The following is a 26,395-nucleotide window of genomic DNA, read 5'->3' as shown; positions in this document are numbered from 1 at the left end:
TAACAGGGTCTAATACTTCATGAGAAGATGGGTATCGTTTTTACTCCCCAATGCAGTAGGCAATGACTCTCATGGTTTTGATGTTTGATGAAAACATCAGTTGGACAACCTTGTCAGGGCATGAGAGGAGAAGCTCTGATAGCGCTCAAGTTTGGAGAGAGGCTAGTAAACTGTGGTCCAGGTACGTGGGTGATCAGCGGTGATTGGTTGAAATACTCGTGCCTCAGCCTTGTTAATGCCTAGAACATCTTAGCTCAGACCTTTGCGTGAGTTCCGCCATTAGAGTCTTGGCATCTATCCATTGCGCTGAGCCCCGTCGTTCCCTGTCCCGCCCGTCCCGCTTTGTGAGGCCATGTTCAATTGATCGAAAGAACCATGATATCCACCCTGTCAGAATAGAATGATCGCATTCCCCTCCAATTTTCGGATTGATGAGGACGAAACAGGATAAAATTTGGTGATGAGTCGCAATGTCACCGACAACTACTTGTATCAATATTCAATCCCACCTCAAGGGCTCCTCGGCTCCGACAGGCCGGAAATCATCGGACTTACACGGTCGAACCATTGGGCCTTTTAGTCATCTTTCGCTGTCAAGGAGAGATTCCTCTGTCGAATCAATCCATGGAGTCGTGGGCCAGATTGACCATCTCTCCTCTCGTCTCGAGTGGTGCTTGATCCACCTTTGACGCATATCGGCGACTGTGACGGCTCGCCTTTGGAGGCCCCGGTCGCCCATTTTCTCAAATGTGACATCTAGATTAGCTCTCTAGAGCGATCACCTAGCGCCTGCTCGCTCTCCACGGCCTTTGGACTGGTTTCCCAAAGAGGAGTACTTTTCCCTTGACCTATCAGACCATTACACCATGTCCCCCGCTCGGTGTTTGTCGTGCTCGAACTCATACTAGTGTTGCGTGCCATCCACGCCACTGCGCGAGAGATCTTCTTGTCCCCGTCGAGGTTTCTGTCGTAGAATCCCTCCACAAATACGAAAAGGTCCTGCTGAGCCGTTTTTGGCGTGTCTTGAGGCTCCAGTCTTGTGTAGCCACGACTCAGCGCCCTTGCTTCGCCTGTCAAGCTCTTTTCCTGCGAACCTATCGTCCACGCCTAGTTGGCACGACTCGAAGGATCTATTTCTACTGGCACCAGATATGGCTGTCCCTGTGTCCTCGAGTGGCCCGTCCACAACACCGTCCCTGGCCCGAGTTGACGCCCGGGACCCCGAGACCACAGCGGACGTGGTCCAGGAGTTTCTCGAACGGGACGGTGCCGTCATCGTAACGAACCTGATCACCGCCGAACAGGCGGCGCAGATCCGGCGCGATCTCAAACCACATTTTGACGCCGACGGGGGCGATAAGAGCGGCTTCTTCCCCAACACGACGCGGCGGGCCATCGGGCTCTTGGGCAAATCGGCCACGTGCGTCGACCTGGCCCTCAACCCCCTCTTCAACGAAGTGGCGTCCCGACTCCTGACGTCCAAGTTCGAGTACTGGATCGGCCAAGAGAGGCAGTTGGCCGTGTCCAAGCCGCAGATCTCCAGCACCGTCGGGTTCCAGGTGAACCCGGGCAGCAGGCAGCAGGGCCTGCATCGGGACGACATCGACTACCACGTCCGGTCGGGCCACGACTCTGTGCTGATTGGCTGCGTGGTCGCGACGGTCAAGACGACTCGAGAGAACGGCGCCACCGTCCTCATCCCGGGCTCTCACCGATGGAAGGACGATCGCTGTCCGTACGACCACGAGGCGGTGCCGGCCGAGCTGGAGCCGGGCGACGCCACCATCTTTCTGGGGAGCACATACGTGAGTATTTTGGCAGGCCTGTCTCTCTGTCTCTCTTACCGCGGCGGCACTGACATAAGTCTCCTTTTGCAATCTAGCACGCGGGTGGTGCTAACCAGACAACGTGAGTTTTTTGTTGTTGTTTTTTTGCCACTTTATTCTCGAGGCCCTACACGGAGGGTAGGAAGCCCACTATGGCGAACGAGAATTGACTCGCGTATCTTGAAAAACAGGGACCAAGTCCGGGAGACAGTCGGCATCTTTCTCACAAAAGGTTTGGTAGCCCCCCAATAGTTTTACTTCACTCTACTCTCTCACCCTCCACTTTTTCTTTTACCCCCCCTTACCCCCCCCCCCCCCCCCTTCTCTCATCTCTCATCTCTCAATCTCTCGATCTCGTGATCTCACCACAGATCTAATCCAGGAATGTACCGCCAAGTCGAGAACCAATACCTGACGGTCCCACCATCGGTGGCGTCGTCGCTGCCCACAAAGGCGCAGCGCCTGCTCGGGTACGGGGTGAGTCCGCCGTTCTGCGGCTTCGCCACGGATTACAAGGACCCCATGCAGGAGTTGTTTGGCGTCGTGGATGCCGAGACGGTCGTGTTGTGAGGAGACACCCGAGCCAGGACCCCGCGAGGGAGGGATGAGGGAGAGACAGAGGGGGAGAGAGAGAGGCTCGGCGGATAAGACAAACTTGCGGATAAACAAGGAAGTACAAGCAGCCTCGTCCTTCAAGGGTAGGAGAAAGAGACGAAATGGAGCGAGACCACGTTTGGTAGTCTGTCTAGGTGTTCACTTGGGTAAAAAGCCTCGTCGTTTTCGTCTCAACATCCCTCCTTCACATCCTACAACATCAGAACTAACCTATCGAAACATCCCTCACATACTTGGAAAAGGACCAAATCAGACTTTCTTACAAAGGTATCACTCACCCCGCCTGTGGTCCCCTGGGCCAGCAACCTCTGAGGGGCATCTTTGCAGACTTGACCTGCCTGTGCCAGATTCCTTTCCCGGTCCTCTGGGGCGACGGCTTGGGAAATCGGCTCCAGCGATTCGCTCTCGTCTTTCGATCCCTACGTCGCTGCTCTTGGTCATATTTCAGAATATACCGAAGAGGCGTCTCCTCGCGAGGCAATGGGTTGCCCACCTGGTCCCGTAGAGTGTGGGTAAGAGGCGTCGGTCGACGGAATGGTAGGCGTACTGAAGGAACACCATTCTCATCGCATCCCATGATATATTCCAATTTAGGGAACATGGGTATCTCACACTCACGTGGCAGGATGCTCTTCGGAGCACTTGAGATAGCTCTTTCCACCAATTCGCAAGACGTTTGATTTCTGCTCTTCTTCCTTTGATCCCGTGTACTAGAGCTCCCATGGTCGTTGAACGCTGCAGTATGAGATCGTTTGTCTCCGCGCGAATTTCTGCAACTTCCGACAGATTCCTGAGAGCTATTACGCAGCTCTTCGACGACCATGTCAATGTTCTTCCGGCCCGCTTCGACTTTCGCATGTAGGGCATAAATATCGCAACCAGTGAATCTTGTTTCGGTAGTTTGTTGCTGTGGTCTTTGTCGCTGTGTCTTCTTCTGCAGTTTCGACTTCTTCGAGCTTGTTTTCTTGTTTGAATACGCGATTCGGAGATTCGAAGATGCATCTTTGAAGCATTTAGTATTTTCTTGGTGAATGGACAAGGGTCCATGAGATAAATTCCGTCTCCACGGTGATGGAACTTTTCTGACCGTACCAGAAATGACATTGGTCGCAGCGGGAGATTCTGATGAAGACTTATGTCGGACAGAGTACTTCATGGCTGTGCTGTTCATGCCGCATTCTGTTGCATCAGAAGGGTCTCTGAACTGGCAGGGAGGGTGTGGTTTGTATTGTGCATCGGGCATGCAAGCATCTGGTGTACATTTCCCATGGCTGGTCCCACCATTTGACAACACATCTATTGTGCCTTCTCGTATTCCGTCACGAACTCTGCTTTGGGTGTTGTTATTGTGGTTTGCAGCGGTGCGTTTTACTGAAGGGTATCTGGTGCTCAACCTATACGCTGCACTTGAGAGGCTTCTCTGACGACCGGGCAATCGGGTTCCATCATCACCGTCAATGTCACTGGGCGGGAGTGAATAGATCGACCTTCCGGTACAAAAAGACCCCGAGGCAATAAGGGGTTTGACAGAGACCTTTCTCCTTTTTAATTTCCTCATCGAAGACACTCCATTCCCATGCCGATGCTCTGCACGGTGCTCGCAGTCCGAGTCTTCAATGACAATACAGATTGGCATGCCTTTGCTTGGTCGATTTCCTGTTTCCAAATCCTTTGTAGTTGGGTCAGTGTTATGCGATTGAATCAACGCAGTACTGTCAGGCTTGGAGATTCCTGGATCTTTGTCCTCAATTGTTAGATATATCACCCCAGTCTGAGAGAGCGGTGTCCGGGTCTTGGAACGGTTTTGTAGGGCATCAGACTGAAAGTTCGCCACCCTTGAACCATTAATAGGACATCGAGTGATTGGCTCTACAGTTGGTATGGCGCTTCGATCCTGTTGTGTAGTGTCATCGTTCAGGGCAGTCAACGTATCAGAGGCAGTTTCAGACGAGTCAGCTCGAGAAGCCGAAAAAAGTCTGTTATCGCATGCAATCACCCTCTCGCATCCATTGCCCAAATTTAAATCATGATTGGTTGTAGACGGAGTTGGGGTGGCATCTCCTGAAGCAGGAAGAGTCTGTCCTCTGTCCACATGCTTGTCTGTATCGATCTGTCCATTGAATGGGGCCGGTCGCGATTCTGAGGGGGGATATTCATGAGTTTTCAGAAGGTGCTGTGAGTGGAAGGACCAGGGCTTCTTTGCTGGTTTAGCAATGGTTGAAGTCGTGGCCACCAGAGTCTGTCTGGAGTCAGTGGTAGAGGCAATTGTAGCTCTTTTTCTCTTATCCAGGTATTCTCCACTTGTGTAGGAATGGACTTTACTTCCAATAGGGTCGAGGGCAAACGCCTTTCTGTTTGTGATGATGTGCTCCAATGCCAATGATCTCTCCGGGCTAGATCCAAGCGAGGACTGTGTAGGAGCCAGTCCGTCCTCAGTGCTGTCGTCTTCGAGCTCTTGTTCTCCTTCTGATTCACCTTTGTAGCCGGTCATTTGTTCATCGACCTCTGAGCTTGATTCCAGTTCTTCGTCCTGAAGACTATTTGGAACTCGGTACTGCCGTCTCAGGTTCAGCGCGCGACGCTGGAGCTTTGTTGGTTGGCGTATATTACCAGTGCGGAGGGCGACTGCGATCCTGGCCGCCGCGTCGATCTGAATGTCACTGTCAGGACTGCATCAATAAGTTGGCCGTAAAGAAAGTCATCGATCGATGAACAACAGGAAAGGCACTCACAGGAGTCAGCGCAAAGCCCAACTCGTAATGTAACAACTGTGACAAGAGCCACAAATAGTCTTGAGTATCCAAACGTCGATCCGCATTCGGATCCGGATCACCGTCAGTAAGAGTCAAGGGGCGAACCCGATTCTGCAAATCATGAGTTGATTCGCGTGAAAACCATTGAACTTTCAGGTCTTGAGGGAGTCCGACTTGGAGGCCATATTCTGGGGACCAGCGCCATCGATCCTCCTTGTAGAGGTCACGCAAGATGGTCGACTCAGCTTCATACAGTTTCCCCATCTTACCCAAGGTGAGATCGATCAACTGGCACTGTTGCGTCCTCTGGGATGCCAGACTTTGGAGAATATTCTCATCCATGTTCGTCCGCATCACAACTTCTCGTACCGAAGAACGGTATGGTGACAAGCGAAGCAGAATAGGGACGGGACCGGAGACGACAGAGGTGCCTTCAAGCAACGATTTGGAGGCTCTTGATCAACCGGAGATGGTGGGTTTAGAGAGGCTTGAGGCTTGAGGCTTGGAAGAAAGAGGATAGAAACTGCAGGCCTAGGTTAAAAGACGAAAGCAAAGGAAAAGTTTTGTACAGCGACCACAGGTTTCAGTCACCTCTGCCAGACCCAGACTTCTGACCGCCGTGTCGAACCGTACAGGCGGTCTAACTGCGTGCAGTCTGTAATATTACCACCAGCGAGTCTCCCAAAACTGACTGAAGTTCCTGCGAGCTCATCACAAAAGGGGAGCTGTCACTGATTGGATGCAGATGGAGGCCATAGGGAGTATGTCTGTGCTGGTAAGGCAGACCGGGACAGGCGAGAAGTCTTGAGCCACCAAAGGTAGGAAGATAGAAAGAAGAGGTAAAAGACGGTGCAATGGATGGCGAGTGGTCTATCGTTCTGATGGAAGAGGGGGATGTTGGTACGCTGGAAGTCTGTCATGTAGTGAGTGCGGAAGGTGCTTCTTGTGGCTGAAGCAATAATCAAAGCACAGGTTTTCCGGATTCCAGCACGACGACCTCGAGTCTACTTCACACGAATAAAAGTTCGGTGGAAAAATCAAGCTAGAAGCACAGAGGACAAGAAAGACTTCACCACATACTTCAATGCTCCAACTTTTCCCATCTCGAAATCGCCTAATGAGGCTCTTTCGACGTATCCAGTAATCACATGTGAATCAATCCTTCATGGTCGACTTTTCCTCTACTCCGCTTGTTGTGCATCAACCCTCTGCTGCTAAGCGTGTTTGAAGCTTTGCCATACCGTCTAAACCTGATCGTAAAGCTAGAATTCAACGCCATGGCGAGCCGGTCCCTCCAAAGACGCCCTCATCTCCTTCGCCCTCCTTGAAACAATTGGCATAATTTGTAGCGCTGGATCGGTCGGATCACGCTCCGCGATCGTCAAGTAGAGCCGCTCCAGTTTCTGGATTAAGGAGCTCAACAATGCCGGCGCATGTTGGGCCAGGTCAGAAATTTCAGGATCCTAAGCAAGATGTTAGGACACGAAGAAAAAGTTGCTTGACGAGCACTTACAGCAAGGTCGACCGCATTGAATGCGGCAGAGATCCACTCCAGTCTTTGAGCCGTATTGGTCGTCAGACTATTTCCGATGGTGACAGCGATGGAAAAGGCGATCAGTGGGGAGACATCAGTCGATAAATACTCCGGAGTGAAGTGGATGAACAGCTTGTCAAACAGCTCTGCCGGTTGGGATGACTGGAGCCATTTGATTGAGGCCTCCTCGTACCGACCCTCATTCATCAATTGGCTGATCTCCTCCAACTCCAGCTCCTCCTTAGTTTTCTGTCGTGGAACCATAGGTCGGGGGACGGCTCGTGGCGAAGGAGTCATACGGGCCGTCGATACTTGGCGAGACACTGGAGATGAGCTGGTTTCGCCGAGAAGTGCAAGCTGTCGACGATCCCTAAGAATTTGGCCTTGAAAGGCCACTTGGGTGTCGGACATTTGCTGCAATGCCTCAGCAGTGGCCTGAATGACTTGGCCCAACTTTTCGAGCCTCGTCAGGTCATTTCGTCGGTCACTCTCTAGTTGACGGATTTCACTTCGCAGGCGGACTTCAACTTCAGATGCGGCCTTTTCAGCTGCTGAAGCGGCTAGCGTCTTAAACGTCGGCACAACATGTTTCTGCATAAGATCGTTGAGCCGAGTCTCAATCTCCTTTGAAATCTTCTGCGAGACTGTATCTGCTATCGTCCGAGTCATCTGCGGACTCTGCAGAACTCCATTGAGCACAATAGGCAGTTGCACGCCCAGTTCATGGGGGACGAGAGAATGGAGGGATTTCGCCACGGCTTCTCCCACTTGAGTACCCACGGCTTGGACTGTAGCCGCTGTAAGTGCTGGAACCATTGATTGTTGCATTTGAGCCGAAAGAATGCGGGAAAGTGATTTTTCAACGTTGGTGCTCAAAGTTGTCGACACCAACCGAAGGAGAGCTTCCTGACGGGCTATGGCAGCAGAGTCTTGGACATTCCGATCATTTTGGAGGTTATGATAGAGAGAGTCCAGCTCTTTACGAAACTCCGTTGATACGACTTTCTCGACCTTCTTCAGTTCCTTGTCAAGCCAACCACCTGAAATTCCGACAGTAACGGCTTCAGGTTTCACAGATGTCTCGGCGGTTGAAGGAAGCGGGACAACTCCAGCCACTGGAGCAGAAGTCTGCTCATCAATGGGGGCTACATCCGCAGATGCTGGGGTGGATATAGCCGTTGAGACTGGTTTCGCACTTGAATCGGCGAGCGCGACTTTATCAGGGAGCCGTGGTTCGGTGGATGGGGCAGACTTCTTCTTGCTCTTCTTTGTTTCCTTTGCAACAGGAGTTTCGATATTAGTCACCTCTGTGAGTGGTTCAGCGGCTTTGCTGGGAGGCTGCGTAACCGCTGGTTTGCCAAGTTCCAAATCCTCGGCCTGAACAGTCTCCACACGTTCCGCAGAAGACGAGGACTTCTTTGCTTGCTTCTTCTTCAAGCTCTTACTTGTTGGACCTTCTTCGACTGGACTCCTGTCTCGGGGGCCCTCCTCGATCACTGTCCCAAGGCGCAGCTCTTTCAACGTGACGAAGCCTTCCTTCGCAGCATCAATCCCGTGAACCACCTTGTAGTTCGCATTCCAGCCTAGGTCTTCCTTGGTAATGTTGAGGCACGTAACACCTTTTGAATGCACGACGTAGAGTTCGAATAGCGGCGTCTTTTCGTCGATAGCCCTCTGCTCCTCTGCAGTTCGATAGATTGGAAGAAGCTCAACGCTTCTGAGCTGTCCTTTGCCTGCAAAAGACATTTCACGGATGCCACTCATGCAGGCCGTGGAATCAGGCTTTGGTAGTTCCGGGTCCTTTTCAGCAATGCGCTGCACGTATGCAGCCTGTGTCAGAGAAGTGCTGATCGTATAACGGGGCGCGGAGAGGTGAATGAAGAAGAGTGAGTTTCTGGTCGGGTGCCCGACAACAATAAACCCGCTATTTGCGTGATAACACACGCTGCAGATCGCGTCAGTCTCATTCTCGTGAGGGAAATTGATCTCCTGAACAGCTTTGCCGAGAGCGATATCCCAGAGTTGAAGAGTATGATTCTGCCTCAGGCCGACAAGAACGTAGCGGAGCGCGCCTCCTTTGACATATGGACGAGCTTTGTCTACGAATAGAACCGACGTTGGCCACGACTTCTCCGCTGGGGATGCGGTGGAAAGGGACAAGATCGGGAGGTCGATAGTCATGCTAGCTAGCCGAGTTGAGGTGGCATTTGACTCATCAATCAGCTTGCGAATGTCCCAGAATCGTAATCGTCCGGTCTTGTCCAAAGAAACGATTAAAGTGTCATCTTCGCTGAAGATGAAGTCTTTCCCAGCCTTCCCAGTAGAGATCTGAAGGGACCTTTCCTGGAAGAATTTATCGACATCGACGCGCCGATTGTGCTCACTGATACCGTACCGTGGAGAGAGCGCCGTTGCTGGCCAGACGAGATGGATTGCCTTACCGCGTCCAATGGCGAAGAACTCTGGGTGACGAGAGCTTCTCTTTGCGCGGGTCTTGAGTACACCCCCAGATGCGTTCTCGTCAGCCGGAGGGTAAGGCGGAAAAATGAGGCTTTCAGTATCAAGTGCGTTTTTCTCGAATAGATCATTTCCGTCCTTGTTGATGGTAGCATAATACACAGTGCCACTGACCCCAGTTCCTAGGAGCGCCTGGTCATCCGATGATTCCCCAGCAGCAGAGGTTGTGCAGAGAGCAACATTGAATATTCGATCATGAGAACTCTTGAAGACTTGTCGGTCACTGCCGTCGTCTTGTCTGATGATGCGCATGCCGCCGTTCTTCACTAAGGCATAGGCAATGTACTTTGATGTCGCAGCTGCCAAAGAACGGTCCAACTGGTCGAAATCTTTCTTGAGTCTTGATATCTCCATCACGCCATCATCTCTAATGCCAACGCTCGAAGGTTTTGACAAGTGCAAAGTGATCGAAACAAAGGGCTTGATGGGGAAATTGTAGACTGGGACGATCCTGGAGGACTCCTTGTTTGGTGACTCTTCCGTGTCTTCCCAGTCATCCCCACCGTCAGCTGGCTGCTCGACGCTCTTGTCCGCGCCAGAGCCTAGTTCCTGTTTGACACCGTTGCTGGCGTTCAGATGTATCTCCTTGCCTTCGTCTTTCAACTTGGTCTCCACTGAGACAGGAGCGACAACCTCTTCCGTTGGAACTGCATCTTCTGTCTCAGTCTCTCGAGTTGCTCCGGTAACTGAGCCATCGCGTGATACAGTGGCGTTCTTTGATGCCAGCGGTAGTCTAGGAGTGAGTATTTTCCGCTTGGCCACTTGGTCACCTGTACCGACACGCGAATCCGACAGATCATTGCCAGACTCGACATTTGATCGAGGGACATTGACATTGGCAGGTTCGGAAGCAGTGGTGCCCTCTTTAGGAGTTTGTGTTCGAGAGGCATTCAAAGATGCCTGTAGTGCTTCAAATGGGTTCGTATAGGTGAAGAGGGGTTGACTCTGGGTTGGTGGCTTAGTGTCATTACCAAGAGCTCCAAACAAGGCGCCCTCAGCCGCGGAACTGGATCCGAATAAAGGAGCTGATGATTCTGTACTCGTAGGCTTAGCTTCTATAGTATTCGCATCGGACTTTGCATCTGTTGACGGAGACCGCGGTTTTTCAACGAGATTCTGGCGCGTGCTGATGGAATTGCCAAGATGGGTTTTGCTGAGGAGCTTGAGCAGCGCATCCTGCGAGGCATCACGATCAGGCGTAGAATTTTCTTGGTCGCCTCTACCGCCGCCACCACCTTGATCCTCCAGGTTCAGCGGAGATTGGGCTTTTGAGCCGCCTTGGGCAGGCGAAGGTGACATCAACTTTGCGAGGAGATCCGAAGCTGAAGTCGACGAGCCTTGCCCGGCAGCAGTACCTGCTGACTTGTCATTCTTCTCCTCGACGACCGCCGCAGCATTGCTAGTGGAAGAGATAGGTCGTGAGTTTGCCTTAGGAGGTGTAGAGACCGAAGGGCCAAAATTAAGCAGGTTCAGCAACGACTGCGCCGTAGCAGAAGGCGCAGACGCGATTGGCTGAGCCATCTGGTTGTAGGAGTTGTGGTTCGCGACAGGAGCAGCAGGAGGAGGGCTCGAAGGCAACGGAGAGGCGCCTGGGAAAGGAGAAGGTTGGCCTGCAGAGTTGGATTGGTGTGGCGTATGGGATGGGGTAGGAGAGTCGCGAGGCTTCAACATCAAGTTGGCAAACAGAGCTTGCAGGTCGTTGGATGACATTATTCCAGTCAGACCAAGGACGACCAGTCCAAGGGCCCACGATCGAGTTTAGTAGAGCAAAAGGCAATTGTTCTCTCGTCACCCGGATGCTACACCGGAACCAGAGAAGAAGCGAGAATGAATGGCAGCACCGAAACGTGCAGGGAAAGTGAGGCAATATTTTAACACACGAATAACCTGAAGGGTGGGTGGGAAGTGTTTGCTGATGAAAACACAAAGCCCTGAGCAATCTAAAGGAAGGTGAAAGATGAGTTGAAGTGAATCAGAGGCGCGATTCAGCGACGACTGGCTCATTCTCGTCAAAATTTCTCCGCAGTCTTGCAGCTCCAATTCGATCGATGACTGCTGCCAGCAACACGTGCCCGCTGCCACTCAAGCGCCAATTCAGCCGCCGGGGGAGGGATCCTGCTGCGAACTGCATCCCTCGTCACCCCAGCGAGCCCACCACCAGGTGCCTATAGTAGCTTTTTGTGTGTACCAGCGCACCAGTTCTGGGCACCTGAACGTAGAAGCCCGCGGTGACATTCAGATTCAGTGTCAATAATTGACTGTAGCCTCCTGCATCTTCATGCAGGGTGTCACCGCTTCTGCAGGTTATAAGAAGATGGGTTTGTTCAACCCCTTTGAATCCTTGGTATAGCATCTGTGACACAGGTACCCCTCGAGCCATGTATCCATCAGTGCCATTCTCATAATACAGCCACGCTCATTCGTTCCGCTTGGCTGAGCCAACCTCGCCCAAGTTCCACACCATCTCTAAAAGAATCCTTTACTTTTCTTCCTCGAGTTTACACTTCCAAGAACACATCATATCAATGCCAATGTATTGTCTTCGCTCGTAAGTATTGCATCTGTCATTATGAGGGTTCTGGAAACGCTCTAACAGCAGTCGTGCCACCAGATATCTTCCACTCCTCCTACTCCCACTCCCCCTCAGCCTCTCGCCCATACATCTCATCCTCCTGCTCGTGCTCACATACCTCCTCAACCGCCCGTGCATATATTGCTCCTTTCTTCTCATCATCCTCTTCGCATCGTCCTGCCACTGGTCAAATCGATGTTTCGTCGACCTACCTACCCTTCCATCTCAACATTCAGGAGGAGGAGAGTTATCCTCACATGAGACGCTTGCCGCTTGGTTCACTCCCAGGCTATATACCGCGAACTTCTCGGGCAGCATAGGGAGCATTCCGGGACAGGCGAACAATGGTACAGGGCCGTCAGAGATGGGAGGCTTCCTCACAGATATCGCACGCACGACAGTCGCCGGTCTTGCAACTGCGGTCAAAAACTCGGCGGAGGAATTGTTTGATGATGCTCGGCAGAAATTGATCGCATCTGCAACCAGCACCGGAGCCGAAACAGCAGCTTCGGCGACATCTTTGCCGTCCCTACTGGACACAGGCATTGGAACTCACTGGCTGAGGAATTTGTTAGGGCGCTCAGAGTGGACGTTACCGTGTGTTGGAGTAAAGCTAGTTCTCTGATATTTTGTACGGGTGCGGTTGGTCTGACGGCTCCCTGGTCGCTCCATACCGCGAGGGCATTGGCTTTGACTACGGCATGAAGCTTTTTGGTTACATATCGAGTTCGTTCTCGATTACAAAGTTTGAGAGATATCTCATGTATTGTACCGTCCAGCACAAAGATATATCCTTGCAGGACTACTACTATATTCTAGTCTAGGTCAAATGGTTGCTGTATGATGCCAGCTCACAGCCCTCAAGTCGAACGGAAGATTTGTTTCGGCCCATGAATCGCGTTGAAATCGACTGAAACCTGAAACCTCCCGGAAATTGTGATCAATACACATTTCACAGATGCCAAACGCTGCGTAACTCGTCAAGCTATCATGCCCAAGCCTTCCAATTGGGGAACATTAGGATATTGCGACAAACGACAAGGACGCCCCTTGTTCCGGTCGGGAAGGGGGGGCGTCGCACCAGGTTTGCCGTCTCAAGATATTAAAAATCATTTCTCCGCCTGCAATTGTTCAGGCCCACAAGAGAAATATGGGTTGGCAAGCTCTGCCTAGACCCGGGTTTTTTTCTGGTGACAGTATTTCAAAACCCCCTGGCAATGGCTTTGCTATGATTATTGGATCGGCCAGTCGTCTTCAGTGATTGATGACCAGAAGACGAACACTGCCACGACGCTGAGGAGCGTGAAGAGGGTTGCGAAAAGGGTGCCATTGATGTCGCCATCGGTACCTTTGCAAATGTGTGTCGATATCACATACATGAAGATTTGGCCAATCGCAAAGAGGAGGGCTGCGGCAATCAGGTAGATCATTGGTTTCGTTTCGCCGAGGATCTTGAGGACCAATATCGACTCGAGGACGAAGAACAAGAACATGAATACCAGCGGTGCGAGTTGGTATAGCGTGTAGAGGGCGTAGTTCTGGTGCGGTGGCTGTAACGAGCTGTCCCAAAATCCTGTCCAAGAGAAGGCCGTGTCCAGGGCAATATAGCCAGTGCCAACGAACAATGCCAGGGAGCTGAGGCCGATCAACCCCATTGACAATGGCGTGCCGTCATCCACTAACTGGTAGCCCACTACTGCGTTCATGAGCAAGATCCACATGGTCGCCACGATAGCACCCAGATGGACGGCTGTGAAACCTTTCCGCACATCGTTGTTCAATGGAAAACCGCCGACTGTGAATATTTCGCAGATTTCGATGATGATATAACCGACCAGAAACATCTGCATTTCCCGACGACCAACCGCAGCAGCTTTCCTCTCTGCGCGCCATAGCAGAAACAGGGCAACAACGATGGCGATGCCACAGAGCAGTATTGAGCCCAAGTTGGCGAGATTGCGGTTGTTATTTAACGTAATTCCACGCAGGACACAGCCTCCATATGCGAGGCCAGGTGGTTGATTGTTCGTGACGAGGATCTGGAGAGGCAGTTAGAAGACCACGGGAAGCTTATCGTCTGACAGGGGAGGTCTAACATTGCATATAGGTAGTGTCGCATCACGACAGAAGTCCTGCAGCCATAGGTTAGCGACTGGAAAAGCAATGAACTCGAGCTTCTGAGAGCAACCTACTTGGAACTTTCCATACTGTGTTCCACCCATTTCCGCAACGAGGTCAAGAAACCGTGGGAACGAAGACGGTGGAGGAGGTGGCGAGAGGAAAGTGCGAGACAGTGACTTGAAACACCATGCGCTGTAGAGTCAGGAGATCACTGACGACGAGGTGTGCCTGTTTCGGACGATTCGAGAAAGTTGCGCTGGCAGGGCAATCGAAGGGTGCGAGGTGTTTCGTCGATCAGTTCTCGGTACTCGCAGTTGGACGACTTAACGAGCAGAGTCAATGGGATTATTTTTGGAGAAGGATGTCTTTGAGAGACGGAAAAAGAGTGGAAGAAGGGCCGTTGGTTCGCCAGGTGCAGGATTGGCTGGGTTTTTGCTGCAGGGTGCGTCCGAGGTGTGCAGGTGTAGTGCAGGAAATCAGGAAAGTTGGCAGGGTGACTTGCTTTGATCGGAGTCGGCAAATGATGACGGGGGATTGACTCCTCTTTTGGGGCTGGAAGGGGAGGATGGGACCGGGGGGGCAGGAAGAGGCACTCAGTCGAGGTAGAGGATACGATTAGTACTTCCTTGCAGATCTACGACTTGGCAATAAGAGAAGGTTGCAATGATGCAATGAGGCAGTGAGGCAATGACGGCGTCGACGACTATGAGGCACTTTGTCTTGTTCTCTGTACTAGGTACGCAGCGAGAGGGAAAGGGATGGTGTTCTTCGAGGAGGAGAACAGGAGATGATTTGGGTTGCGAAGCTTGTCTGAGACTCTCAATGAAGGTAGCAAACAGGTTGCAGCCCCAAGGAACGCCAACAGTAAAGAGCTACTTAGGCAAGTTGCTGGACCCGGGTGCCGAGTAGTGAGATTGGCTGACGAGCTGGGAAAGGGCGAGGTGGTGGAGCTGCGGAAACTACGTAGCCAGGGCAAGAGCCAGGGCAAGGGCCAGTGCCAGTGCCAGTCGCCCATGATTGCCCGCTGCCCAGCCCAGCCATGGAAGCCCCGAAACCCCCAGCCGTTTATGCCCGGGAGATTTGAGTACCTATTGTAACAGCAGACCTTCCCAGGCATTCAGGTACGAGTACGAGGTAGGACTTATTTATCGATAACAGCCTGAATGAGAGATTGCCGAGTGGTTGATACTAACTCCAACATGTACATGAAAAGCACTCCGAAGGTACCTCGTTGCTAGTAGGATGATCAGCGGCCATCGCTGCCCATGAACCAAAGATAAACGTGCATGATTTTCAGTGGCAGTGCAGGTTGCATGCGAAGTCCTGCAGGTCGGTACACCACTGCAACTCAGGTCGTACAATGCCAAGGTAGGTATACTTTACGAGCAGGAAGCACGCAACGTATGTAGGCTTTTGTTCTCCTACATACCTACGCGCCAACTCCCCGATCCTCAGCACCCCAGTGGCTCCCCTAGCACCCAGAGTGGCCTGGACAGCACACGAATGCTCGTGCTAGGCCGGCTCTAGGCCCGGGTGGGTAGCCGAGCCCTCCACTGTCACCCCCGCTGCGAACCGCTAGCATGATGAAAACCCCCGCGAGACTTTCTCAGTCTGTGGCTTGTTTCTACATACAGCCACATCAAACCCTATCTTGATAGTGAAAGATGGGAAGATCCAGAATTGGCCACCCCTTGCGCTCATTCAGAAATCCCAAGGCAGGAACTACGTAGCGGCTTTCGGGTGTTGCTAATCCAAGCAAACTTGCGGGCTAGTTGGCCTCCTCGGATGAGGAACGTTGATTTGCTTACTGCTCCTAAGGTTTTCAGGCACAGCCCGCCAGGAACAGGAATAGTCGTGATGCCCGGAAGAGGGAGTACTTGGACTTATTCTCGCTGCTACCAATCGCACACTACTTTGGACCACACCCCTTACAGGTGCAAAGTGATTCACCGTGGAATTCAAATCTTGGCCAGAGAATGATGAAATGCTGGCCGCCATACAAAGAGATACTAAGGAGAACGTTGCAGTGTTACTGGAATCTTAGGTATCTAAGTACTCGTATCTACATAAGAGTACTATTACTCCATAGGTTGCTCCATATGGGTAACTGTCGTGGACTGGAAAAGATACCCATTGTGCCTCGGCTGAGTTTCCGCTGTTTCCCGCCAAGCCGGGTAGGCGCGCCCTAGCACGACTAGTGCCGCGCATATTGCGTGCAGAAAGATCCGCAGCTTAGGTGATTCGAATTCCTGCAAGATCTCAGTGCTTTGCATGCGCCCTTTTGCAGTTCGTGTCCTGTGGTGACCGATACCCACGGCATCTTGCGCCAACAGGTCCTCGTCGCAACAGCGGTCCCTCGGGATACTCACGCTCAGGCTGGCCATCCGCGAACTAGTCTAGTCATTTTGCGCGACTCGAGTTCTGCTCTATCTTCCTCTTTCGTCCATTCCGCCGCCACAGTAAAGATTGCCCTTCCCCACCATGGCCAATCCTTTAAGCCGCTCTCAGCCTCGTCGTGGTCCTCGAGTCCGATACCCAAATGACGACAGCGACACCGACACCGATGACCTCCAGGACTTCACTCTCAACCCTCGTCCTAGCCGGGCTGCGCGTCGTGTCCAGACCTACAGAGAATCCAGTGATGATGACAACGATGACATCTCAGATTCCTCATCAGATGAAACTGACTCTCATTCCACCTCCGCCCACGCTGACGTTGGGCCTCGGAGAAGTACGAGATCATATGTACAGGTACAGAAGCAGTCACGGCCACCAAAGCGAAAACCAGCGCCAACGCCATCATCGAAGCGCCAGCACTCGCTCAAAGCAAACAGACGTCGAACAAATTTGCCCTCCAAGAGAAATGGGAGCCAGATGGATGCTGGCGGCTTATTTCAAACATACAAACGACAAAAGCCTCTACCTGACAATAGGGGCCGGACGAATGTAAAATGTGTTAACATGTCGTCGGCCTCCGACAACACGAGGATCCCTCCGTGGCCACGACTTCCGTACCACGTTCTCGTGAGCATCATGCAATATGCAGCGTACCCTCTGTATGGCCCGACGTCGCGAGCACAGCCCTCGATCAACTGGTTGTGTGAAACAGGACTCTTATGTCGCTCTTTCCACGAAGCCTGCACAGCAGCTCTTCTCTATAGCCCTCCCCTGTATCCATCATGGCGAGCTCACCGTCTCATTGGGCTGCTCGAACAGGCCCACGAGTCCCTTACCACCGATTACCGAAAAAAGATCCGTTTCCTTGACATTGAAGTCAAACAACTTCTCGCCAAGAAGAGTGGTATTTCCTTGGACAGGTTGATCTCTATGACCCCTCTGCTGCAAGGGTTGAGACTCTATTCCAACTACGATGACCTCACGACTGTGATATGGGCACAGCCAACAGCAAGGAAAGTCAAGTGGAGTTATCCGACAGAGCTCTTGGAACGTTTGGAGACGGAGCATCTATTTATGAGGAGCTTTGAGTGGAATGGAAGGTTTCCCACAACCCTCGATGTCCTCAACATGGCTGTGGAGGCTCACTCCAGACCTTCTTTCCGACGCCTGCGCGAGCTCACCTTCCTCAACCTAAGTCTACCGGAAAAGGCCAGGGATGAAGACATTACTACTGTGGGCACTTCACTTGCCGGAGTATTGGCCAGCGTGCCAGAGTTGCAGTCGTTATCTTTTCGAAACTGCGGCATCGTTGACGAGATGACCATGCCTCTTCTTCCGCCTGGACTCCTGCACCTGGAATTGCGGAATTGTCCCAATTTGACATCCGACGCTCTCGAAGCCTATTTGAGCCGCGGCGGTTCCAGCCTGCGAGCTCTCAGTCTCGATGGTAATCAGTCCATGGATTTGGGTTTCATAGCCAACCTCCAAGCATTGTGTCCTCGCTTGCAACACCTCGAGGTTGATATGCTGTACATCGATCCGACTTCCTTTCGCGACCGCGAACCCCTCTACGACGAGCTACTACCAAATGGACCTCCGACTTGGCCCACGGACCTTGTCAGCATCTCCATCGAAAACATGCGTCAATTGCCACAAGAGGATGCAGAAGAGTTCCTTACATCGCTTGTTGATTCTGCTGCGCATCTTCCGCAGCTGAGGAGACTCAACATCAAGGCGATTCTGAAAAACGCTAGCTGGCGCGACCGTGCCAAGTTCAGACAGAGGTGGCTACCGAAGTTGGAGAATGTCTTTCTAAACACCGCAGAGCCCTCCAATGTCGCGAGCAAATTTTTGATCAAGGCACCCACTACATCACAGCGACAGAGCTCTCGGATAGCTAACGGTCACCTCAAGAAGATCAGTCTCGGCGACAGTACCGATGAGAGTGATGCCTCAACTCCCGCTACTATTCAAGGTAGATGTGACATGGTAAATCTTGTGATCTCGGACCAACGGCCTGCCGAAACACAGTATCACGAAAATGACTTTCTCGACAGCGAGCCAAGTGATGATGGAGAATGGCGGCAAGGTAATAGCCAGCAGCTTGCGACCGATTATGCTTGGTAGATGGACATGTTGCCTGAGTGCATCTCAGAAGAACTTGATGGGAGGCTAGAATTATGTTTAGTAATGAGCATTGGACGACAGCTCTCGGAATGATTGTATCGTACTTGGAAGGGTATCGCATTTGATAGGCATGACAATGATTACCAGGGACATGATTCAATCCCTTGGATGGGTGGGTGAAAAGCAAGAATAAAAAGATCTTATGACTTGAAGGGTCGACTATGTTTTTATGTTTTGATTCTTTTTCTGATTTCTGGTTTCATTTCTCTTTCCATGTCACTGTCAGATCGGATGTTCGTTCGACAGGAGATTATCCTCGCGATCCCTTTCTAATCTTTGCCAGTATCCGCTGTACAAATAATATCCCGAGATCTAGTCGTGCTAGTCGGGCCATAAACCCAGGCCCTGTAAATCGAAGAGACCCTATCTCATCGACCATCTTCCATCTTAGGTATCTAACGATGCGAGTTGTCGCCCAGAGACAAAAGACCGGGAGAGGGGGATGTTATGAGAAAAATGCCATCGCTATATCACCATCGCCATCGCCACGCTTTGCCCTTAGTTGAGAGCCTCGACCGTCTCCGCCGGGACGCTCGTGACAGTGTCGACAGGAAGGGATTTTCGGTCGGCCGGGTGCGCGCCGGCGACCTGGCTCGTCTTCTCCCCAAGAGGCCGGAACCCGCGGTAGTTATCGTCGATGATAGCGCGGACCGCCTCGTTGTACTTGGCCAATCCTCCGAAAAAGAATCGCAGCGCGATCTTCTTGCCTTTGACGTTCTGGAAAGTCGGGGGTTTGTTAGCGAAGATTCATGTCATCCCAACTGCAAACAACACAGAGAATAGAAAGAGGATGCCGGGGGAAAAACAAACGCAGAGAGGACTTACGTTGCCAAAGATCCACGAGGCAGTTTCCTTGAATAGACTTCCTTCGGCTGACTTCTCGCATTCTTGGAGCCAGTCTTCTTCGGCCTCGGGCAGGGCTTCGATGAGATTCTTGCCCTCTGGCTGACCATTGCTTTGTCGCCGTCGATTCTCTTCGGCGCGCGCAATCATGTCCGAGATGAGCTCGACGTGGATCTCAATGGCCGGGGGGATATTGCTGAAAGGACCCTGGGGTCCGGTGATCATGCAAAAGTTAGGGAAGCCGGGTACAAAGGCACCCAGATAGCTGGTCGGGCCGCGAGGCTCCCAATGATCCTTCAAGGACTCGCCACCTCGTCCTCGTATCCGTACCCGGTTGTAGTTCCCATCGATGGCATCAAAGCCCGTTGCGAAGATGATGACGTCTAATTCGTGGACCGTCCCATCGCTGACCTGGATTCCTTTCTCCGTGATCCTTGTGATTGGTGTCTCGTTGACGTCGACGATCTCAACATTCTCCCGGTTAAACTGCTCGTAGTAGCCGCCATCACACAGGGGCCTCCTGGCATAATAGTCGTGTGGCATCAACTTCTCTGCCTTTTTGGGATCTCGAACAATCTGGCCGATCTTCTTGCGAATGAAAGCGCAGGCTGCCTCGTTGGCCTCACGATTGGTGGCGATGTCGCTAAATCCGCCGAACATGAAGCGGAAGCCGTTCCCCTTTTGCCATAGTGCCTCGAAGATCTCTTCACGCTGTTCTGCAGGGACAGCGTGGAAGGGGGTGGTTGACTCGACAAAGCCAAACCCACAGATTGAGTTGCGGACCTGCTTCATAATCTCGGGGTAACGAGCATTGATCTGTGCTCGGTACTCTTCGCTCACAGGGGCATCGCCACTAGGCACCGAGTATTGGGGATGTCGTTGGAAACATGTGAGTTTCTTGACCTTCTTTGCAACATCCGTGATGACTTGCACACCCGTCGACCCGCATCCAATGACGGCTACCCGCTTGTTCGTGAGGTCCAGCTCCGGCCTCCATTTTGCAGTGTGGCACATCTCGCCTTGAAAGTCCTCGAGGCCAGGAATATCGGGATAGTTTGCCTTTGATAGCAAGCCCAGCGCAGTAACAAGGTATCTCACTTGGAAGACCTCGCCCGTACTGACCTCGACCCGCCACACACCGGCCTCGTCATCCCAATCCGCAGCTACCATCTCCGTGTTGAATTGCATATACTTCCTTAGATCGTACTTGTCCACGACGTGTTCTAAGTAAGCAAGCACCTCTGGCTGCTTCACGTAGTGGTGACTCCATGGATAGGTCTGAAGGTCGTCTTTGTCCCATGAATATCGGTATACATAACTCTCTGTATCACTCATAGCCCCTGGGTAGCGGTTCCAGTACCAGGTGCCGCCAACATCTCCAGCGAAGTCGATAACCTTCACCGACAGGCCGAGAGAAAGTAGTTTGTGGAGTTGGTAGATGCCTCCAAACCCGGCACCGACGATCAGGGCGTCAAAAGTGTGTTGGGTCATCTTGTTCACGGTATTATCGCTTCGACTTTCAGTACTGAACCACAGCCGTGTGCCTTGTAAGGCTGGCAGAAGCAGCGCAATGGCAGTCGGTTTATGTATGTCCTTGCTGTGGCGAATCTGTAGGACGCGCTCCTCCTATCTGCGCCCCGGATCCGCCACGGAAAACGAAAACCGTGGAACCGGCCGCAAGATGGATGGAGTCTCGCAGGACCACACCACAATTCAGTATTGAACAGAGGCACAAATCAGAATGTCCATGGTATCTGGACTGAGGTTCCATCTCGGGTCTCGTTGAGATTATCATCTGATGTGGCTTCATTCAAGTATCCCGGGGTATTTCCCCTCTTCATGGTCATCCACACGTCTGTGAAGGCTCGAATCCTCCCCTGCTTTTGCCCTCTTGCTGGAGTAAGCTTATTCCTAGCCTCATCACACCAAGTGGTCATCAGTACTAATGCCGAAGAATTAGAAGGGTATGGGAATCGTGGCGGATGGTGGAGTTGAAGAACTATTGCGAGGGAAATTGGTTCCGTGGTTGACGACTGCCGGAACTCAAGGCTTTAGCAGAATGCCACACACAATGCGTGATTCGCCTAGACAGGTCAATGCATGCGGCTTTCTTCCGTTACACACATGCCCTGTCTCCTTGTGGAGGAACGGAGCAGCGGCGTAGATACAAAATATACCTACAACTCACAGACATAATTACGGCTTGGACAAATGGTAACGTGACCAGCTTTAAAAAAAAAGTTTCTTTGGTAGGCGTTCTTCTCTTATTTACAAATTTTACACACCAGAATGCACGATGGAAATCGGATGCGCCACTCCCTTTTCAAACTGTCAGGCCTATCTCGGACGCAAAAGGAAGTCTGAACAGGTCTCCCACTGCTGATACCGATGCTTTCGACTCCAGCAAGCTCTTCGCCGCCTATACACAAGTTAGCTAATTGTAATTCACAAATGGCCGTGCCGCGAAACTTACCGCCTTGACCTTGTCTGAAGAAACCTTGTCGATGGAAGAGCCAATCTCATCGATCTGGAATGGTTTCCCACCCTCGATAAGTCCATTTCCGGTTGCTTCCAGACCAGCCTGGGTCTGCTGTCCAGCCTCGAGAGCCCTGAATTTCGCCAATGCAGTGGCCTTCTTGATGTCTTCTTCTGCCACTTCGCCTGCTGCAATCTTTTTGAGTGTGTTGACTGCATTCTCGCTTGCTTTGGCAATTTGAGCCGCATTCCCGGTGAAGGTAATGTAGAGCAGACCAGCGTCAGAATAAGCGGCATGTTGAGTTGACACTTGGACTTGTGGGAAGTCGTGTGCGGCTTTAGACAACAAGGAGAAGCCTGGAGACCATTTGATGCTGCTTTCCCCTCCGAGTAAGGAAGCCAGGACTGCAATTTCTGGTTTGTACGAGGACCCAGCGGTGAAGGAGCTGGAGCCTTGGAACCCGATAATCAACACATTACCCGAGCCGTGAGCGATTCTCTCTTCACCGCCGTAGTATTTCGAAGCAGGACTGTTCAGTTTGGAACCAGCCGGAGTGTCTTGGAAGAACTCGCCCACCCATTTGGAGAATTCAGCGTGGCTTGCACCGTTGGCAACAACGGCAATGTTTCCTTTGACGTAGGCACTGTCACTGAATTTCGCGACGTCCTCAGCATCAAGATACTGGATGATCGGAACCGATGAGGTGGCATATAATGGCTCGCCCAAACCGCGGTGGAAGGCAACACCATGAACGGAATTCAGTGCGAGGGACAGAGGGCTTCCGAGGAGACCTTTTTGTGCGAGTTTCATAACGTGGATCACCTCTTCATTGAGTTCATGCGCTGTACATCGTCAGCCATCAGGTTCCAATCATAATCCGCAGGGGGACCAACTCGTGTATCGGGTTTTTGATATGACTTCTCCCAGCAATTCGGTAAAATAAGGCAGGTCTTCACGCAGGAATTTGGCTCGAAGGACAAGATTCTCTCGGGAATGGTACGCCGACAACTCACCACCCAGAAGCTCGGCCTCTCGGGTAATGCGCAGAGTTGATCGTTTCGTGGTAGACTAATTTTTCAAGTCAGCTGGGAGATCCATCGACGTGACAAAGATCAGAATGGACCTTGAAAGCAAACTTTTCGAGAGCGTCGGAATAGCCAGGAAGGGGCTGATATCTGGTACCGGCTTTGGCGACGACAGTCAGAGTAGTCGTTGCACCTGGCAGGTCTCTGCTGGCGAATTTGACACCCGACGCTTCCCCCGTCTCATATTGAAAGCTGCCAGACGCAGCTGCGGCCAGACCTCTCCGCTGCAGAGAGGTGACGGGAATATGACGACTGCTAGCTCGCAGGGCTCGAGAGCCAAGCGAGGCTGGAGAAGCCATTATATAAAGTGCCACGTAGTGAATGGAGAGAGGTGGTGATATGACAGATGCAGTCGAACAGGAGCTTCGGATGGAGTCAAGCTTCAATTGATTCTACAGAATTCACATTCGCCATGATTGGTCAGATGGACATAGCCATTCATATTGTACTATTATGCCAAGTCTCTTTCCAACGCCCCGCATTGGATGCGCTCCGTCCCTTGGAATTTCTTTCAAGACTCGCTGCCAGCCTTGTCTCCAGCAGAGTTTCTTCCCCCGATCTCTCTGCGCAGAGTGAGCGGCGTGCAGTTCTTTCTTCATCGACATTTGTTGCCATCTCAATAAAAGATGAGGTAGCGAACAAACTCGCCGACGCCAAGCGAAACCCATAATAAAATCAAATCCTCCGATCCTTCTGTCAGGAGTCGGTCTGTGTTGGAGATGGAGGTAATTGCAAATACCTTGGACAGGCGGTGGTATTTGATCAGCTGAGTTGTGGTAGGACTTCTCGCAGCTTTGCTGCAGCATCGTTGAAGATGCCTATGGCACATTTCTTGCTGTGAGGAATTACTCCCTTGACTGGTGTGTCGCCGGAAGAGACTGATGTGAATGTCAGCAAATCTTTCGACAATTGGCTCAAGTAGGTCGTCTTTCTGTCAACCAAATCGCTCAAAAATGTCGTCTTCCCCTCCGCCACGTCAAAGCCGGCATAGCAAGCTTGGTACAGCTACGGCTCATCTACCACCACACCTCTGCAGAGGGGCTGTCGACCTATCAGGCGAATACTAACAACGCATACAACATCATGCGTACTGGTAGACTCATTGAACTTGTTGAGTGGAGGTTCGGCTCTGCAAGTGCTGATATTATGGAACATCTGGCTGCACTGGGGTTTGCTACCGCCTGTGAGCTAGAAGCACACGTCTTGGGAGATGCGGACTCGTCAAAGTTGATGGACAAGAGTCGTTTTCGAGCTCTACTAAAGCAACTGATCACTTCAAACTTTATTCTTACGCCCCGCGAGGCACATTTCCATGCACCTTTTGATTCTCGTCTGGATGCAGAACGCTACTTACGTGGCCATGGCATGCTCCAGCAAGGAACTGCGAAGAAAATCAAGGCTGAGGGCGATGCAAGGGTTGACGCCGAGCTCGGGCAGCGTCTCGATGGAAAAGTTTCTTGGCCACAGGTTCTGCACGAGCTTGAGGCGAGCTCTAGCCGGGTATTGACTTATTAGCGCTTTCTGCTACGTTCACCACTAATTGAGGACAGGCCGATATCTTACTCTCGGTCGATTATTCGAATTTGGTTCTTCACATCCGCAATGAAAGGGTAGCAGAAAATGCAGAAAAGATTTTCGGCCGACTCACGGCAGAAGTTGCTCGAGCAGCATGTTTACAGCTAGAAGACCTCGACTCACGACCCTTGAAACTACGACTGTCGGACATTCCTGGAGAATCGTTGCAGAGACTAGACATCCCCCAGATGAGCCGCTCTATCTCTATCTCTTCCGAAGGTCGACCAGCAATGAGCAATGGGGACAGCAATGAAAATGGTTGGCACGCTGGTGGAAAACTTCTGAATGGCCATCATGAGAACAGAGTCAACGGGACGAGTACCGATCATCAATTTATTGAATACCAGCTAGGTGTGTTGGCAGAAGGACCTTTTGAGTTCATCTTGAGAGATTCTGTCGCCAAATCTTGGATAGTGGACAAGAGCAAACTCAACAGTTTTCTGTGGGATAAGGAGATGCTACGGCTTATCAACGAGAGCGTGAGCGAACCAGCGCTCCGGATTGTCCGCATGCTGGCTGATAAGGGCAAGCTTGATGAGCGAACAATGCAGGACATTGGTCTTCTGAATGCAAAAGAGCTTCGGAAATCACTGGCACAACTGCAGATGAAAGGCCTCCTCGAGCTCCAAGAAGTACCTCGAGACCCTCAAAGACAACCCAAAAGCACAACCTTCCTCTACTTCTACGACCCTGAAAGAGTGCAGAAGCTCTTCTTAGACAGACTGTACAAAGCCATGTCAAGATTGTACGAGCGCCTGCGGCTGGAACGAGAGAAGCTCGCGTCGACTCTGAGCAAGGTTGAACGGAGTGACGTCCAAGGAAGCGAAGAGGAAATCCTGTCGCCGGGGGAATTGCAATTGTTGCTGCGCTGGCGACAGAAGGAGTGTTGGTTCATGACGGAGATCCACCGGATAGATGCCTCCGTCGCCATGCTTCGAGACATATGACTCCTCGCCGATGAAAAATCATCAAGTTGGCAGAATGACCGGGGACCCCAAACAAGCTCTGAGGTTTACCGATGGTCTTCTCGTTATATTTGTGCTCTACTCTCAGATTCTGGGTCCACCGGTTACAGATACCGTGCTAGTTTTTAGTTTAGCCAATACTACTGAAGGAGAGCCATCGTTGGAGACCAAGTCAAATCCTTCCACTTAGGTAGTAATCAATAGCCACGCCGAATGCAAGGTGACAGGTCACCAAATAAGAAAAAGGGAGGACAAGGCTGATAGGGCACGAGGCTGAGGGTCGCATCAATGTTGTTCCGGGAGGAATCCTTGGCAAGAGCTCGGAGCTTCTCTTGCCCTTGCTGCGCAGTTTCCTCTCCCCCATTGATACCAACACAGAGCTTCAGTTCTTCTCAAACACTCGCCCCCAGTCAATCATCACCATGGCTTTCGAATGGAAGGCTGCCGGTCTCACGTACGTCGAGTTCCTCACCCCGTTTTTGCCCGGGTCCGGCTAACGTTAACAGTTACAACCGATATCTCGCCGTTGCCGCCAGAGTCGTCCGCAGATCGTTGAAAGAAGGACCTAGACTTCAGGCTGAGAAAAGAGGAGAGATGGACTTGAGATTCGCAAAGTGGCAGGTGAGCTCACGCCCTGAACTCGACCAAACCCGTTTCCGACTGACACCGAGAAGAACGGCAAACAAGGCGAAAATCAGAGTCTGAGTGCTGCGAATGCGGGTGCTATGGCTGAACATGCTACTGGGGAGGCAAAATAGAAGGAGAAATCAGCGTCCAGCACGCATCAATGGGAAAAGGAAACTTTCTGAGAGGAGCCAAAAAATCAGACTTGTACATATTACACCAAAGACTTCACGGTGAAGCTTGAAGCGTGCCCGCAGATGTGCACATGACATTTCCCAAAGCCTGTAAAAAATCCCCGTGTCATA

General features: G+C 51.8%; 9 protein-coding genes across 9 annotated transcripts; 4 read left to right on the top strand and 5 right to left on the bottom strand.

Annotated features, from left to right (window-relative positions):
• Positions 1-1,151: 1,151 nt before the first annotated feature.
• On the top strand, positions 1,152-2,396 carry Z517_05876 (uncharacterized protein; the record flags this gene model as incomplete). The annotated part of the gene is made up of 4 exons (XM_013427618.1): positions 1,152-1,805; positions 1,883-1,908; positions 2,018-2,058; positions 2,209-2,396. 4 exons carry the CDS (start codon positions 1,152-1,154, stop codon positions 2,394-2,396), a joined length of 909 nt encoding a protein of 302 aa, XP_013283072.1.
• A 2,252-nt stretch (positions 2,397-4,648) lies between these two features.
• Z517_05875 (uncharacterized protein) lies at positions 4,649-5,536 on the bottom strand (the record flags this gene model as incomplete). Its single annotated transcript, XM_013427617.1, has 3 exons — positions 4,649-4,680; positions 4,764-5,091; positions 5,174-5,536. The coding sequence occupies 3 exons, from the start codon at positions 5,534-5,536 to the stop codon at positions 4,649-4,651; spliced, it is 723 nt and encodes a 240-aa protein (XP_013283071.1).
• Positions 5,537-6,456: 920 nt separating this feature from the next.
• Positions 6,457-10,955, bottom strand: Z517_05874 (uncharacterized protein; the record flags this gene model as incomplete). Its single annotated transcript, XM_013427616.1, has 2 exons — positions 6,457-6,657; positions 6,708-10,955. The coding sequence occupies 2 exons, from the start codon at positions 10,953-10,955 to the stop codon at positions 6,457-6,459; spliced, it is 4,449 nt and encodes a 1,482-aa protein (XP_013283070.1).
• Positions 10,956-13,049: 2,094 nt separating this feature from the next.
• Z517_05873 (uncharacterized protein) lies at positions 13,050-14,039 on the bottom strand (the record flags this gene model as incomplete). The annotated part of the gene is made up of 3 exons (XM_013427615.1): positions 13,050-13,856; positions 13,914-13,949; positions 14,010-14,039. 3 exons carry the CDS (start codon positions 14,037-14,039, stop codon positions 13,050-13,052), a joined length of 873 nt encoding a protein of 290 aa, XP_013283069.1.
• Positions 14,040-16,419: 2,380 nt separating this feature from the next.
• On the top strand, positions 16,420-18,462 carry Z517_05872 (uncharacterized protein; the record flags this gene model as incomplete). The annotated part of the gene is made up of 1 exon (XM_013427614.1): positions 16,420-18,462. The coding sequence occupies one exon, from the start codon at positions 16,420-16,422 to the stop codon at positions 18,460-18,462; it is 2,043 nt and encodes a 680-aa protein (XP_013283068.1).
• Positions 18,463-19,020: 558 nt separating this feature from the next.
• On the bottom strand, positions 19,021-20,856 carry Z517_05871 (uncharacterized protein; the record flags this gene model as incomplete). The annotated part of the gene is made up of 2 exons (XM_013427613.1): positions 19,021-19,239; positions 19,348-20,856. The coding sequence occupies 2 exons, from the start codon at positions 20,854-20,856 to the stop codon at positions 19,021-19,023; spliced, it is 1,728 nt and encodes a 575-aa protein (XP_013283067.1).
• An 832-nt stretch (positions 20,857-21,688) lies between these two features.
• On the bottom strand, positions 21,689-23,225 carry Z517_05870 (uncharacterized protein; the record flags this gene model as incomplete). Its single annotated transcript, XM_013427612.1, has 4 exons — positions 21,689-21,784; positions 21,839-22,683; positions 22,735-22,909; positions 22,965-23,225. 4 exons carry the CDS (start codon positions 23,223-23,225, stop codon positions 21,689-21,691), a joined length of 1,377 nt encoding a protein of 458 aa, XP_013283066.1.
• Positions 23,226-24,009: 784 nt separating this feature from the next.
• Z517_05869 (uncharacterized protein) lies at positions 24,010-25,448 on the top strand (the record flags this gene model as incomplete). The annotated part of the gene is made up of 2 exons (XM_013427611.1): positions 24,010-24,426; positions 24,477-25,448. 2 exons carry the CDS (start codon positions 24,010-24,012, stop codon positions 25,446-25,448), a joined length of 1,389 nt encoding a protein of 462 aa, XP_013283065.1.
• Positions 25,449-25,888: 440 nt separating this feature from the next.
• Z517_05868 (uncharacterized protein) lies at positions 25,889-26,224 on the top strand (the record flags this gene model as incomplete). The annotated part of the gene is made up of 3 exons (XM_013427610.1): positions 25,889-25,920; positions 25,973-26,087; positions 26,141-26,224. The coding sequence occupies 3 exons, from the start codon at positions 25,889-25,891 to the stop codon at positions 26,222-26,224; spliced, it is 231 nt and encodes a 76-aa protein (XP_013283064.1).
• Positions 26,225-26,395: the final 171 nt, after the last annotated feature.

This window comes from Fonsecaea pedrosoi (genome assembly GCF_000835455.1).
Source record: "Fonsecaea pedrosoi CBS 271.37 unplaced genomic scaffold supercont1.4, whole genome shotgun sequence".
NCBI classification, from domain to species: domain Eukaryota; kingdom Fungi; phylum Ascomycota; class Eurotiomycetes; order Chaetothyriales; family Herpotrichiellaceae; genus Fonsecaea; species Fonsecaea pedrosoi.
This window is presented reverse-complemented; position numbering and strand designations above follow the sequence as displayed.